The sequence below is a fragment of the Trachypithecus francoisi genome, unplaced genomic scaffold (genome assembly GCF_009764315.1).
Source record: "Trachypithecus francoisi isolate TF-2019V2 unplaced genomic scaffold, Tfra_2.0 Lachesis_group1, whole genome shotgun sequence".
Classification (NCBI taxonomy): domain Eukaryota; kingdom Metazoa; phylum Chordata; class Mammalia; order Primates; family Cercopithecidae; genus Trachypithecus; species Trachypithecus francoisi.
Window position 1 is genome coordinate 151228090 of NW_022681454.1, and position 17293 is coordinate 151245382.

The 17293-nt window shown below is 39.4% G+C and overlaps 1 protein-coding gene across 1 annotated transcript in view; it reads right to left on the reverse strand.

The window, feature by feature from the left end:
• DCHS2 (dachsous cadherin-related 2) overlaps positions 1-17293 on the reverse strand; it is a 273224-nt gene that overhangs the window by 119104 nt on the left and 136827 nt on the right. Inside the window, exon 4 of the mRNA XM_033215533.1 lies at positions 953-1189. Coding sequence (XP_033071424.1) covers positions 953-1133 — 181 coding nt within the window. The 5' untranslated portion in view covers positions 1134-1189. The remainder of the gene's footprint in view (positions 1-952; positions 1190-17293) is intronic.

The window sequence follows — 17293 nt, forward strand, 5'->3', positions numbered from 1 at the left end:
GGAGACTACTGTGCAATGTCTTACTTCCTCTGCTCTCCAAAGCCTGCTGAAAAGAGGACACGTGGTTTTGAGAATTTTTTGGTGTACGAAAAGAACGTCCAAAGGGCAAAGAGCAAGGCACAGGTTTCATATCTTCCTTTATCCTTCTTACATTAGTTAAAAGGGAAAGATATTCAGAAAATAATTCGGATACCTTTTTTATATATTTGAGGAAGTCAAGTTAAACTTATGTTGATGTTTGTCTGTTATATCTACCTATGAAGGGCAAATACTCTCCATAGAGATTGTATAGTATTTCAACTTAGGTATGTTTTATGTTTACATTTGCTACCAGTTTGAATGATTTAAAAAATCTTGCTAGTCCAAATAGTACTTGAGCAAATAGCCGTGTGTGACTTTTTCACACTTGTAGAGGAACCTCTGAAGGATAAATTCCTAGAAATGAATTACCTCTCCAAAGAGCTTGTCCTCCTCCTGGTCCCCTCCTGTTCCTTCCTAAGTTGAAATACTATACAACTGTCTTTTAGGGAGACAGAATGACGTCCAGTTATCTGGAAAGTTGCTCAGTATATACTAAGTGGGGAAAGAAGCTCTACAACAACAAATACAGAAAGATGCATTTTTGTCAAAAACTTGTAAATTGTGTGTGAGTGTGTATGTGTGTGTGTTTTGGTGAATGGGTTATAGGAGACATATACTTTGTATATTATAATCTGTATTGTTTTAAACATTCTTTTACAAATGCCTATTATTTTTGTGATCAGAAAAAAAAATTGTGGGATGGACAGAAACAATATTGGAGGAACAAAGAGCAAGCCACAGGCTGTGTTATCTCCCTTGTTTTGACTTGCATGGAAAGAAGAAAAAGATTATTCAAGATTGTACTGCCTAGGAAAAAACAAGAAATGTTCCAATAATGGACTTCCATGCAGCATAAGAAATAAGTACTTACTCAGGGGCTCTCTTGCTTTCACTGTTCCAATGGGACTATCTTCAGGCACATCTTCATAAACTAAGAAAGTGTACTTAGGCCTTTCAAATTCAGCAGGTGCCAGAGTTGTCTGGAAAATGTGTATGGTGACTTCGGCATTAATGACAGCTGTGAGCCCACCACCGTCTTGAGCAGAAACCATCAACGAAAGTGAGGTAGATTCCAAATGACTAAGAGGTGATGTTAAGTAAATAATTCCTGGGTAGGGAAAATAAAACATTGGTAAACAGATAACATGCAATAAATACTGATGAGCAATAGGAACACCTGGTCTGTTAAGCGTATTGTGATGTTTTATTTATACGTTAACTTAACTGGGCCACAGGATGTCTAGACATTTGATCAAACATTATCTTGAGTGTGTGTGAGGGTGTTTTTGGATGAGATTAACATTTAAATCTGTAGACTGAATAAAGCAGATCATCCTCCCTAACGTGGGCGGACCTCGCCCAATCCATTGAAGGCCTGAATAGAACAAAAAAGCTGACGAAGAGAGAATGACTCCTGCTCTCAAGCTGGGGCACTGGTTCTTCTCCAGCCTTCAGAATCAGAAGCACTGGCTCTTCCTAGGTCTCAATGCTGCTGGTCTTCAGCCTCCAGCTATACCATTGGCTCTCCTGGTTTTCAGGTCTTTGGACCGAGACTGAAGCGACCCTGACAGCTCTCCTGGATCAGCTTGATGGATCTGCTCATCCTGCAGATCTTGGGACTTGCCAGCCTTCATAATCACATGAGCCAACTCCTTGTGATCAATCTCCTCATACACACACACACACACACACACACACACATACATACATCCTGTTGGTTCTGTTCTCTGGAGGTGAACTGATACATGTATTTGCCAACCAAAGAACTTGACCATATTTGCAAAACAATGCCCAAATTATGTTAGGTAAGCAATATTTTCCTTGAGCTAAAACATTAGACATTTTAGAAGTATATAAAGGCACTAGAAAAACGTAAATTGTGTTGTCTTTCTTAGGCCTTACCATATCACCAGCCCAAGATGACAGAAGAACAGATTATATCCCATAGTTCAGTGTATTCCAATGCAGGCTAGCGCGGGGTTGCAGGGTGATTACAACCTGCTCAAGTGTCAGAATCCCAAGTCTACAGGATGAAACTAAAATTTTATCTTCTGAGATGTTTGACGTTCACCCTGAACTAGACTGTGTAGGGTAGCTCTCTTTTTCGACTGACTCTACTCCATCTTTGTTGATGAGAAGAATTAATACAATAGCTGTGTACAACAAAACTTCAGCAAATGTAAAGACAATGGGGACAAGAGTGGCAACTTAGGCTTATGTATGTAGAGTATGTGAGAGAAGGTATTTATGGCTAAGTTGGGAAGAGATTTGGTAACACTGACAAACTGAATTATTTAATATTATTAATACTACCACTTAGCGTACTAGTTTAAAAACCTGAAAACAGATCTAATGCAATCAACTTACGAAATGAACCTGTTAGTTTTATTTAATGAGAAAAATGTATGCAAACTTATTAAAAGAATTTGCAAACAAATGGCTGGCCTTTATGGAATTCATCATGTACAACTGGCCATAACAATTAGTGAAATTAATGAATACTGCAGTCTTTGCCAGTTTAGGAGAAGTTGACAAAAACATCAGGGATATCAGTTTCTAGGCATTAAAAGGTGACATCCATTTGATTTCTTCCTTTTTTGTATAAAAATCTGCCCTCTTGCAATTTCAATTTCTTGTTTCTATTTCTATTAGGAATTTAATAAAATATTATTATTTACTGAAATCAAATATCTTGCTTGGCCTGCTCTAAACATCCTCATTTTCCTTTTCTCCCTGCTTTAATGAGGTATAGTTGACCAATAAAATTACCTACGTTTAAGGTGTACAACTTTGACAATTTGTGATATATATGTATACATACAAACATATATAACCATTTTCTTTAATTATTCCTTACCTAATATGATTTTAAGTCATTTCTCTCACAGTTCTTTCTCCTAAACATGGTCCAAGTTGATCATCTCAATTTTGACACCCAAAGTGAACAAACTTTGCTTCCAGATACAATTATACTGTTACAAAGCAGAGTATAAACACTGTTTATTAGAATAATGTAACCAACTATTACTACACCAGCTTTTAGTAGCCATATTCACATTTGGTTTCAGACTGATTTGATGGTCCGTCAAAGCACTCAGTACTTATCACAAAAATTTCCAAGTCAAATCTTTCCCATCTATTACTGGTGCAGTTTTTAAAAAAATATTGCTTTAGTATTAAAGTCTCGGATTGATTGAAAAATAAAACTTGAATATACGCAAATGTGTACAGAAGAAAAGGAAAAGTCTCTCTACCACAACCATCCCCACTCGCCAGGTATATATTCTTCCACAGCTACTGCTAAATTCCAATTCCAGAGACATTTTAAAATATTTTATGTTGACCCCTGATGATTATAACAATGAAAAACGTAATGTCTGCCTCAACACAACCTGGTCTTCCTGCATCCCGACTGACTCCTTCTGAACTATTTTTATATTTGTGTTAGACTAGTTGTCTTGAAATTCAAATCTAGACACATCGATGACTCCCCAAATTTTCAGGGTAAAGCTCAAATGCCTTATCTTAACATACCAAGCCATTCACAATGGCCCCCTCCCTCTCTGTAACCCCATCTCATAGCTCTCTGTGTCGTAGCTCTCTGTACAGTAACTTTTCCTCTAGGCAAAGTGAACAATTTGTAATTTCCAGAAAAGACCTTGCTGTCTTCCACCTGGATTGCTGCATCCTCTTCCCAGAACAACTTCTTCATCTTCTTTGACGTAACAATTTCTAGTCGTATTTTATTTTATTATTATTATTGAGATGAAGTCTCGCTGCGTCGCCCAGGTTAGAGTACAGTGGCATGATCTTGGCTCACTGTGACCTCCGCCTCCTGGGTTCAAGTGATTCTCCTGCCTCAGCCTCCTCAGTAGCTGGGATTACAGGTGCACACCACCATGCCTGGCTAATTTTTGTATTTTTAGTAGAGACACGGTTTCACCATGTTGGCCAGCCTGGTCTCGAACTCCTGACCTCGTGATTTGCCCACCTTGGCCTCCCAAAGTGCTGGGATTATAGGTGTGAGCCACTGCACTTGGCCTCTAGTCATATTTTAAAACACAGCTCAAGTTTCACCTGGTACAGCTGGCCTTCTTTTTCTCTCCACTTAGCTGTATCTACCACTATTCTATGACCCCAGAGCAGCCTGGGTACATGTGCCTATTATGAACTTAACATGTCTTACTTAATTACCAGTTTTTAATATTTTATATCAGTCCCTCATTTACTCATTAGTTTACTCAATGATTTATAAATAAAATTAAAAGACATTTTGAAAATATATAAACAACAATTTACTAGACATAAGGAGAAGAGAGTTCTGTAAACAAAATGGAAAATAACTGAAAGTTAGATTAGCAGTGAATAAGGACAGGTAGTTTAGATAAGAAACAATAAAATGTTAATAAATACAGTACTGCTCAAAATCACTAATAATAATGAAAATGCAAAATTAAAACCACTACCTCATTGTTACCTCTCTGTTTTCCTAAAATATTTAAGTGATAATATCCAGAGTTAATAACAGGTTGTTATTTATGTACATTCTCCAAAAGGCATTTTGGTGATATTTATCAAAATTCTAATTGTTCACATTCAATAATGTGGAAATTTACCATATATTTGTGTAAGTACACAGAAATAAATCAAGAGGATGTCATTTGGCACACTGAAAATGACCTCAATATGCATCAAGAAAAGAATGGATGGTTCACTCTATTGGGGTATATCAATACAATAGAATACTATGTAACATCAAAATAAAGTAAATACACATGTTTTCATCTAGAAAGATTTTACATGCTACATTTTATGTGACAAACAAGTTGCAAAAGTGAGTCTATGTTATCAATCCATTGTGCTTTAAAAAATAATGGCAGTACTGCACGTATTAGCCAGGATTCTCCAGAGAAACAAACTAATGGGATCTCTCTCTGTGTAAATACAGATATCTATAGGTCTTATATCTCTCATATCTACATATAGAGATAGACAGATAAACATTAATAGATAGATATAAAGTGAGATTTATGTTAAGGAATTGGCTGAGATTATGAAGTCGGAGAGGTCCCATGTTCACCTATCTGCAAGCTGGAGACCTAGAAAAGCTGATGGTATAGTTTGAAAGCCTGAGAGTCAGCTAGTCAGTGGTGTAGATTCTAGTCAGGGTCTGGTGGCCTTAAAGCCAGAAGCACTGAGGGCAAGAGACTGATGTCTCAGCTCAAGCTGTTAGGCAGAGAGCAAATTCACCATTCCTCCACCTTTTTGTTCTTTTTTCAGGCCCTCAATGAATTAGATGATGCTTACCCATTCTAGGGAGGGCCACCTGCTTTACACAGTTCACCAGTTCAAATGAAAACCCACTCACAGAGACACTCAGAAACAGTGTTTAATCAGCTATCTGGGCATCCCGTGGACTATTCAAGTTAACACATAAAAGTAATAATCAAATACAAACTTTGTTTTGAGATGGAATCTCACTCTGTTGCCCAGGCTGGAGTGCAGTGGTGTGCTCTCGGCTCACTGCAACCTCTGCCTCCCGGATTCAAGCGATTCTCCTGCCTCAGCCTCCTGTGTAGCTAGGACTACAGGCGCCCACCACCACACCTAGCTAATTTTTGTAGTTTTAGTAGAGAGGGGTTGCACCACATTGGCCAGGCTGGTCTCGAACTCCTGACCTTGTGATCTGCCCAACTCGGCTTCCCAAAGTGCTGGGATTACAGGTGTGAGCCACCACGCCCAGCCAAACATTTTTAAAATCATGGAATATCTCTATTTAATGTAAAAGAAAACTTCATGAAAACCGGCTGAGAACATTTGATTACAGAACACTATGTAAAGTATGATTACAAACACTAATACAAATACGATGTGTGTACACACAGAACTATGCATACTGAAAAATATGAAAAGATAGGAACTGTCAAGGGAAGTCATCTTTGTGTGTTGAGATTATGAGAAGCTCACTTTTTACTTCCTACATTCCTATAGTTTAAAAATTTGTAATAATTATCTATTAACTTTGTAAATGAAAAAATACATTTTAAAGATATTCAGAAAAAGAAGATATATTTGGTTATTTATTTAACTTTTTTTAGAACTATGAAGGAAACTTGTAAACTATAGTGTAAACTAAGATTGGACATTAAAATGTGGGCCTCTAGAAATAATTGCAGAGCACATTTCCTTAAAAATAGGATTCTTGGGGGGCAGAGCAAGATGGCCGAATAGGAACAGCTCCAGTCTCCAACTCCCAGCACGAGCGACACAGAAGACCGGTGATTTCTGCATTTTCAACTGAGGTACTGGGGTCATCTCACTGGGGAGTGCCAGACAATTAGTGCCGGTCAGCTGCTGCAGCCTGACCAGCGAGAGCTGAAGCAGGGCGAGGCATTGCCTCACCTGGGAAGCACAAGGGGGAAGGGAATCCCTTTTCCTAGCCAGGGGAACTGAGACACACAACACCTGGAAAATCGGGTAATTCCCACCACAATACCGCGCTTTAAGCAAAGAGGCACACCAGCAGATTATACCCACACCTGGCCGGGAGGGTCCCACGGCCACAGAGCCTCCCTCATTGCTAGCACAGCAGTCTGCGATCTAACTGAAATGGCAGCAGAGAGGCTGGGGGAGGGGCACCCGCCATTGCTGAGGCTTAAGTAGGTAAACAAAGCCGCTGGGAAGCTCGAACTGGGTGGAGCTCACAGCAGCTCAAGGAAACCTGCCTGCCTCTGTAGATTCCACCTCTGGAGACAGGGCACAGATAAACAACAAAAGGGGAAGCAGCAGAGTCCTGTGCAGATGCGAAGGACTCTGTCTGACAGCTTTGAAGAGGGCAGTGGATCTCCCAACACGGAGGCTGAGATCTGAGAACGGACAGACTGCCTGCTCAAGTGGGTCCCTGACTCCTGAGTAGCCTAACTGGGAGACATCCCCCACTAAGGGCAGTCTGACACCCCACACCTCACAGGTGGAGTACACCCCTGAGAGGAAGCTTCCAAAGTGAGAATCAGACAGGTACACTCGCTGTTCAGCAATATTCTATCTTCTGCAACCTCTGCTGCTGATATCCAGGCAAACAGGGTCTGGTGTGGACCTCAAGCAATCTCCAACAGACCTACAGCTGAGGATCCTGACTATTAGAAGGAAAACTATCAAACAGGAAGAACACCTATACCAAAACCCCATCAGTACGTCACCATCATCAAAGACCAGAGGCAGATAAAACCACGAAGATGGGGAAGAAGCAGGGCAGAAAAGCCGGAAATTCAAGAATTAAGAGCGCATCTCCCCCTGCAAAGGAGCGCAGCTCATCGCCAGCAACAGATCAAAGCTGGTCAGAGAATGACTTTGATGAAATGAGAGAAGAAGGCTTCAGTCCATCAAACTTCTCAGAGCTAAAGGAGGAATTACGTACCCAGCGCAAAGAAACTAAAAATCTTGAAAAAAGAGTGGAAGAATTGATAGCTAGAATAATTAATGCAGAGAAGGTCATAAACGAAATGACAGAGATGAAAACCATGACACGAGAAATACGTGACAAAGCCACAAGCTTCAGTAACCGACTCGATCAACTGGAAGAAAGAATATCAGCGATTGAGGATCAAATGAATGAAATGAAGCGAGAAGAGAAACCAAAAGAAAAAAGAAGGAAAAATGAACAAAGCCTGCAAGAAGTATGGGATTATGTAAAAAGACCAAATCTACGTCTGATTGGGGTGCCTGAAAGTGAGGGGGAAAATGGAACCAAGTTGGAAAACACTCTTCAGGATATCATCCAGGAGAACTTCCCCAACCTAGTAGGGCAGGCCAACATTCAAATTCAGGAAATACAGAGAACGCCACAAAGATACTCCTCGAGAAGAGCAACTCCAAGACACAAAATTGCCAGATTCACCAAAGTTGAAATGAAGGAAAAAATCTTAAGGGCAGCCAGAGAGAAAGGTCGGGTGACCCACAAAGGAAGCCCATCAGACTAACAGCAGACCTCTCGGCAGAAACTCTACAAGCCAGAAGAGAGTGGGGGCCAATATTCAACATTCTTAAAGAAAAGAATTTTCAACCCAGAATTTCATATCCAGCCAAACTAAGTTTCATAAGTGAAGGAGAAATAAAATCCTTTACAGATAAGCAAATGCTTAGAGATTTTGTCACCACCAGGCCTGCCTTACAAGAGACCCTGAAGGAAGCCCTAAACATGGAAAGGAACAACCGGTACCAGCCATTGCAAAAACATGCCAAAATGTAAAGACCATCGAGGCTAGGAAGAAACTGCATCAACTAACGAGCAAAATAACCAGTTAATATCATAACGGCAGGATCAAGTTCACACATAACAATATTAACCTTAAATGTAAATGGACTAAATGCTCCAATTAAAAGACACAGACTGGCAAACTGGATAAAGAGTCAAGACCCATCAGTCTGCTGTATTCAGGAGACCCATCTCACATGCAGAGACATACATAGGCTCAAAATAAAGGGATGGAGGAAGATCTACAAGCAAATGGAGAACAAAAAAAGCAGGGGTTGCAATCCTAGTCTCTGATAAAATAGACTTTAAACCATCAAAGATCAAAAGAGACAAAGAAGGCCATTACATAATGGTAAAGGGATCAATTCAACAGGAAGAGCTAACTATCCTAAATATATATGCACCTAATACAGGAGCACCCAAATTCATAAAGCAAGTACTTAGAGACTTACAAAGAGACTTAGACTCCCATACAATAATAATGGGAGACTTCAACACTCCACTGTCAACATTAGACAGATCAACGAGACAGAAAGTTAACAAGGATATCCAGGAATTGAACACATCTCTGCACCAAGCGGACCTAATAGACATCTACAGAACTCTCCACCCCAAATCAACAGAATATACATTCTTCTCAGCACCACATCACACTTATTCCAAAATTGACCACATAATTGGAAGTAAAGCACTCCTTAGCAAATGTCAAAGAACAGAAATTATAACAAACTGTCTCTCAGACCACAGTGCAATCAAACTAGAACTCAGGACTAAGAAAATCAAAACTGCTCAACTACATGGAAACTGAACAACCTGCTCCTGAATGACTACTGGGTCCATAACGAAATGAAGGCAGAAATAAAGATGTTCTTTGAAACCAATGAGAACAAAGATACAACATACCAGAATCTCTGGGACACATTTAAAGCAGTGTGTAGAGGGAAATATATAGCACTAAATGCCCACAAGAGAAAGCTGGAAAGATCTAAAATTGACACTCTAACATCACAATTAAAAGAACTGGAGAAGCAAGAGCAAACACATTCAAAAGCTAGCAGAAGGCAAGAAATAACTAAGATCAGAGCAGAACTGAAGGAGATAGAGACACAAAAAACCCTCCAAAAAATCAATGCATCCAGGAGTTGGTTTTTTGAAAAAATCAACAAAATTGACAGACCACTAGCAAGACTAATAAAGAAGAAAAGAGAGAAGAATCAAAGAGACGCAATAAAAAATGATAAAGGGGATATCACCACCGACCCCACAGAAATACAAACTACCATCAGAGAATACTATAAACACCTCTACGCAAATAAACTAGAAAATCTAGAAGAAATGGATAATTTCCTGGACACTTACACTCTTCCAGGACTAAACCAGGAAGAAGTTGAATCCCTGAATAAACCAATAGCAGGCTCTGAAATTGAGGCAATAATTAATAGCCTACCAACCAAAAAAAGTCAAGGACCAGATGGATTCACAGCTGAATTCTACCAGAGGTACAAAGGAGGAGCTGGTACCATTCCTTCTGAAACTATTCCAATCAATAGAAAAAGAGGGAATCCTCCCTAACTCATTTTATGAGGCCAACATCATCCTGATACCAAAGCCTGGCAGAGACACAACAAAAAAAAGACAATTTTAGACCAATATCCCTGATGAACATCGATGCAAAAATCCTCAATAAAATACTGGCAAATCGGATTCAGCAGCACATCAAAAAGCTTATCCACCATGATCAAGTGGGCTTCATCCCTGGGATGCAAGGCTGGTTCAACATTCACAAATCAATAAACGTAATCCAGCATATAAATAGAACCAAAGACAAGAACCACATGATTATCTCGATAGATGCAGAAAAGGCTTTTGACAAAATTCAACAGCCCTTCATGCTAAAAACGCTCAATAAATTCGGTATTGATGGAACGTACTTCAAAATAATAAGAGCTATTTATGAAAAAACCCACAGCCAATATCATACTGAATGGGCAAAAACTGGAAAAATTCCCTTTGAAAACTGGCACAAGACAGGGATGCCCTCTCTCACCACTCCTGTTCAACATAGTGTTGGAAGTTCTGGCGAGGGCAATCAGGCAAGAGAAAGAAATCAAGGGTATCCAGTTAGGAAAAGAAGAAGTCAAATTGTCCCTGTTTGCAGATGACATGATTGTATATTTAGAAAATCCCATTGTCTCAGCCCAAAATCTCCTTAAGCTGATAAGCAACTTCAGCAAAGTCTCAGGATACAAAATTAATGTGCAAAAATCACAAGCATTCTTATACACCAGTAACAGACAAACAGAGAGCAAATCAGGAATGAACTTCCATTCACAATTGCTTCAAAGAGAATCAAATACCTAGGAATCCAACTTACAAGGGATGTGAAGGACCTCTTCAAGGAGAACTACAAACCACTGCTCAGTGAAATAAAAGAGGACACTAACAAATGGAAGAACATACCATGCTCATGGATAGGAAGAATCAATATTGTGAAAATGGCCATACTGCCCAAGGTTATTTATAGATTCAATGCCATCCCCATCAAGCTACCAATGACTTTCTTCACAGAATTGGAAAAAACGGCTTTAAAGTTCATATGGAACCAAAAAGAGCCCGCATTGCCAAGACAATCCTAAGTCATAAGAACAAAGCTTGAGGCGTCACGCTACCTGACTTCAAACTATACTACAAGGCTACAGTAACCAAAACAGCATGGTACTGGTACCAAAACAGAGATATAGACCAATGGAACAGAACAGAGTCCTCAGAAATAATACCACACATCTACAGCCATCTGATCTTTGACAAACCTGAGAGAAACAAGAAATGGGGAAAGGATTCCCTATTTAATAAATGGTGCTGGGAAAATTGGCTAGCCATAAGTAGAAGGCTGAAACTGGATCCTTTCCTTACTCCTTATACGAAAATTAATTCAAGATGGATTAGAGACTTAAATGTTAGACCTAATACCATAAAAACTCTAGAAGAAAACCTAGGTAATACCATTCAGGACATAGGCATGGGCAAGGACTTCATGTCTAAAACACCAAAAGCAACAGCAGCAAAAGTCAAAACTGACAAATGGGATCTAATTAAACTAAAGAGCTTCTGCTCAGCAAAAGAAACTACCATCAGAGTGAACAGGCAACCTACAGAATGGGAGAATATTTTTGCAATCTACTCATCTTATAAAGGGCTAATATCCAGAATCTACAAAGAACTCAAACAAATTTACAGGAAAAAAACAAACAACCCCATCAAAAAGTGGGGAAAGGATATGAACAGACACTTCTCAAAAGAAGACATTCATACAGCCAACAGACACATGAAAAAATGCTCATCATCACTGGCCATCAGACAAATGCAAATCAAAACCACAATGAGATACCATGTCACACCAGTTAGAATGGTAATCATTAAAAAGTCAGGAAACAACAGGTGCTGGAGAGGATGTGGAGAAATAGGAACACTTTTACACTGTTGGTGGGATTGTAAACTAGTTCAACCATTGTGGAAAACAGTATGGCGATTCCTCAAGGATCTAGAACTAGATGTACCATATGACCCAGCCATCCCACTACTGGGTATGTACCCAAAGGATTATAACTCATGCTGCTATAAAGACACATGCACACGTATGTTTATTGCGGCACTACTCACAATAGCAAAGACTTGGAATCAACCCAAATGTCCATCTGTGACAGACTGGATTAAGAAAATGTGGCACATATACACCATGGAATATTATGCAGCCATCAAAAAGGATGAGTTTGCGTCCTTTGTAGGGACATGGATGCAGCTGGAAACCATCATTCTTAGCAAACTATCACAAGAAGAGAAAACCAAACACCGCATGTTCTCACTCATAGGTGGGAACTGAACAATGACATCACTTGGACTCGGGAAGGGGAACATCACACATTGGGGCCTATCATGGGGAGGGGGGAGGGGGGAGGCATTGCATTGGGAGTTATACCTGATGTAAATGACGAATTGATGGGTGCTGACGAGTTGATGGGTGCAGCACACCAACATGGCACAAGTATACATATGTAACAAACCTGCACGCTATGCACATGTACCCTAGAACTTAAAGTATAATAAAAAAAAAACAGGATTCTTATTCAACAAAAAGTTTCAAGAATGAATATCATGGAAATTTCAGAACCATGAAATAAAGATATTTAAGGGAGTAATTTCCATTAAATCAATCCCTGAGGTTACAATAAACAAACTCTAGAGAAGCTGTCTCTATAAAGCTGAACATGAAAAATAATGTTTCAAATACTCAAATTACTATGGTGCGTCCCAGTAACATATGGCAGATTGTGAAGTCTAATAAAATTAATATCTATACTATATTCACTCTGCTACTGAAAAGTATTATCTCTGGTAGAACTATTTGGTGTCTAATTATCCCCCTCCAAATCCCCAAACTGGCATTTTTAACTGAGACAGTTTAACAATAGTTTTTGAGGTTCCCGATGATTTGACAATGGGGAGCAAGAAGCAACATATCACTTATTTTATCCTTGATCCCACCTAGAATGCTAGTCCATGAAGCAAAATTAACTTTATTATCTTAACAACATTTTACTGATGAATGTCCATTTTAGTTGCCATAATATCAAATAAGTTTGAAGGAAAAGAAAAGGGAAGAAAAATTGAGACATGACATCAATTATAGAGAGTTATACAAATGTAACCTTTTCAAGAATCTTTACCCTTAAATAATGTATACAAGCCAATCAGTAACTAAGTGTAATATCAATAAAGACAAATAAGAGCTGTCAGTTATAGGTGAGCAGGAGATAACAAAATTTAAAGTTGTATGTAAACAGCGAAACATTACACAAATGTTAGCTATTATGAAGAGGGCTTAGCTTAGAACCTTGCATATGGTAGCCACTCAAAGAAATGAATTTATGTAGGGGGAGAATCGCAAACCTCACTTCTCAAAGGGAAGTGCCTTGTTAATAATTTAAAAAAAGTTTTCCCCCGGGCGTCGTGGCTCACACCTGTAATTCCAGCACTTTGGGAGGCGGAGGTGGGTGGATCACGAGGTCAGGACATTAAGACCATCCTGGTTAACACAGTGAAACTCCGTCTCTACTAAAAATACAAAAAAATTAGCCAGGTGTGGTGGCGGGTGCCTGTAGTCCTAGCTACTCAGGAGGCTAAGGCAGGAGAATGGCATGAATCCGGGAGGCAGAGCTTGCAGTGAGCCAAGACCATACCACTGCACTCCAGCCTGGGCGACAGACTGAGACTCCATCTCAAAAAAAAAAAAAAGTTTTCAATTATTTCTTTTTTTTTTTTTTTTTTTTTTTTTGAGACGGAGTCTTGCTCTGTCGCCCAGGCTGGAGTGCAGTGGCCAGATATCGGCTCACTGCAAGCTCCGCCTCCCGGGTTTACGCCATTCTCCTGCCTCAGCCTCCCGAATAGCTGGGACTACAGGCGCCTGCCACCTCGCCCGGCTAGTTTTTTGTATTTTTTAGTAGAGACGGAGTTTCACCATGTTAGCCAGGATGGTCTCGATCTCCTGACCTCGTGATCCGCCCGTCTCGGCCTCCCAAAGTGCTGGGATTACAGGCTTGAGCCACCGCGTCCGGCCCAATTATTTCAAAACACTGCCCTATAAGCACCTCACCATACAAGATAAATCTCTGAAATCTCAGTTTTCCACTAGGTTTTAAAAAGAAAATGCCTGTTATCATATTGCTCCATTTTTCATTTCACAGAAGTCTTAGAAGTAGAGACCATCACTCTATATACTGTATACGTATCTTAATGCATACATTCATATATATACACATACATTCATATATATACATACATACACAGATATCTAGCTATATATAATATGCTGATCTATCAAAAATTCCTGTGTAATAATGGGATTATAAATATTGTGTGAATAAAAAACCTGTCCGTCAATTGCTAGTCTCTAAGTAATTTTTCAATTACATCAGAAACTCCACTGTTTTCTGTGCATATCCACAGGCTAATCACTTAAACCTACCATGTTTTTACCTTAATCCTCCTGGTAATATCAGACAGAATTAGTTCCTGTCTGAAAGTGCTCAATCCTTGGGTTAATTATTTCCAGAAGCCCAAAAGTTTAGTCTTTTTTATTTTAATTTTTTTATTAAATGAAAGCATTATACTCAACTAAATATAACCATCAAAAGAAATCAACACAATTGGTAAATTCACTTGTCTTTGAACTTGAAGGGCTTTAGAGATACTGTGGGCTTTATTCCAGACCACTGCAATAAAGCCAATACTGCAAAAAAAGTGAGACATAGAAATTTTTTGATTTTCCATTGCATAAAGTTATGTTTATACTATGTTGGAGTCTATTCAGTGTGCAATAACAGTAAGTCTAAAGAAAACAGCGTATATATCTTAATTTAAAAATACTTTATTGCTAAAAAAAAGTGCTAACGGTCATTTGAGATTTTAGTGAGTGGTGATCTTTTTGCTGGTGAAGGGGCTTGCCTCAATGTAGATGGGTACTGACTTTTCAGTGTGGTGGTTACTGAAGGTGGCGGTGGCTGTGGCAATTTCTTAAAATAAGACAACAATGAAGGTTGCCACATTGACTCTTCCTTTCACAAAATATTTGTTTCTGTAGCATGCAATGCTGTTTGCTAATAGTTTACACACATTAGAACTTCATTAAAATTAGAGCCAATCCTCTTAGTTCCTGCTGCTGATTTATCAACTAAGTATATGGAATATTCTAAATCTTTTGTTGTCATTTCAACAATGTTCACAACATCTTCACCAGGACTAGATTCCATCTCAAGAAACCATTTTCTTTGCTCATCCAAAAAAGCAATTCCTCATCAGTTTAAGTGTTATCATGAGATTGCAGCAATTCTGTCACATCTTTGGGCTCCACTTCTAATTCTATGCCTCTTGCTATTTTTACCATGTCACTGAAGTGGTGATTCCCTCAAAGTCATCTGTGAGGGTTGGAATCAACTTCTTCCAAACTCCTGTGTTAACCCACTTCCATGAATCACAAATGTTCTCAATGGCATCTAGAATGGTACATCCTTTCCAGAAAGTTTTCAATGTATTTTACCCAAATATATCAGAGAACTCAATATCTATGGCAGCTATAGCCTTAAGAAATGTATTTCTTAAATAAAATACTTGAAAGTCAAAATTAGTCCCTGATGGGGATGCATGGATTGCAGAATGAATCTTGTGTTAGAAGGCATTAAGAAAAAACCTCCTTGTACATCTTCATCAGAGCTCTTAGGTAGCCATGTGCATTGTCAGTGAGCAGTAATGATTTGAAAGAATTTTTTTGTAAATAATAGGTCTCAACAGTGGGTTTAAAATATTCTGTAAACCAGGCTGTAGACAGATGATATCTGTAAACAGATAACATCTGTTTGTCATCCAGGCTCTGTTGCTCCTTTTATAAAGCATAGTCAGAGTAGACACGGTATATTTCTTTTTTTTTTCTTTTTTGAGACAGAGTCTCGCTCTGTCGCCCAGGCTGGAGTGCAGTGGCCGGATCTCAGCTCACTGCAAGCTCTGCCTCCGGGTTTACACCATTCTCCTGCCTCAGCCTCTTGAGTAGCTGGGACTACAGGCGTCCGCCACCACGCCCGGCTAGTTTTTTGTATTTTTTAGTAGAGATGGGGTTTCATCGTGTTAGCCAGGATGGTCTCAATCTCCTGACCTCGTGATCCACCCGTTTCGGCCTCCCAAAGTGCTGGGATTACAGGCTTGAGCCACCGTGCCCAGCAGACACAGTATATTTCTTAAGAGTCCTAGGACTTTCAGAATGATAAATTAGCATTGTTCCACTTAAAGTCACCAGCTGCATTAGCCCCTAACAAAAGAGTCAGCCTGCCCTTTTAAGCTTTGAAGCCAGGCATTGACTTCTCCTCTCTAGCTATGAAAGTCCCAAAGGGCATCTTATTTCATATAAGGCTGCTTCATCTACACTGAAAATCTATTGTTTAGTGTAATCACCTTCACCAATAATCTTAGCTAGATTTTCTAGATACCTTGCTGCAGCTTCTCCATCAGCACTTGCTGTTTCACCTTACACTTTTAGGTAATGGAGATGGCGTCTTTCCTTAAACCTCATGAACCAACCTCTGCTAGCGTCAAATTTTTTTCTGTAGCTTCTTCATCTCTTTCAGCCCTCCTATATTTAAAAAGAGTTAGGACCTTGCTCTGGACCAGGCTTTGGCTTAAGGGAATGTTGCAACTGGTTTGATCTATCCAGACCACTCAAACTTTCTGACTCAGCAATGAGTCTCTTTTGCTTTCTTATCATTTGTGTGTTCACTGGAGTAGTACTTTTAATTCCCTTCAAGAACTTTTCCTTTACAATCACAATTCGGATAACTGTGCAGGAGGACTAGCTTTTGGCTTATCTGCACTTTTGACATGCCTTCATCACTATGCTTAATCATATCTAGCTTTTGATTTAAAGAGAGAGATAGGCCACTCTTCCTTTCACTCGGACACTTAGAGGCCATTATAGGGTTACTAACTGCCGAATTCCAACATTGCTGTGTCTCGGGAATTAGGGCAGCCTGGGGAGAGAGAAAGACAGGAAACAGCCAATGGGTGGAGCAATCAGAGTACACACAACATTTATCAGTTATGTTAGCAGTCTTTCATGGGCATGGTTTGTGGCATCCCCAAACAATTACAATAGTAATATCAAAGATCATTGATCACAGATCATCATAACAGGTATAATAATGAATAAGTTTGAAATATTGTGAGAATTATCAAAATGTGACACAGAGACACAAGGCGTCCCCATAACGCTAATAAATTTGCTTGAGGAGAGTTGCCACAAACCTTCAATTTGTAAAAAGCACACTATCTGTGAAGCACAATGAAGTGGGATATGCCTGTATAAATAAGCTGGACCTACATCTGAGCATGGCTGCTAGGTCATTTACCAGCAAATAT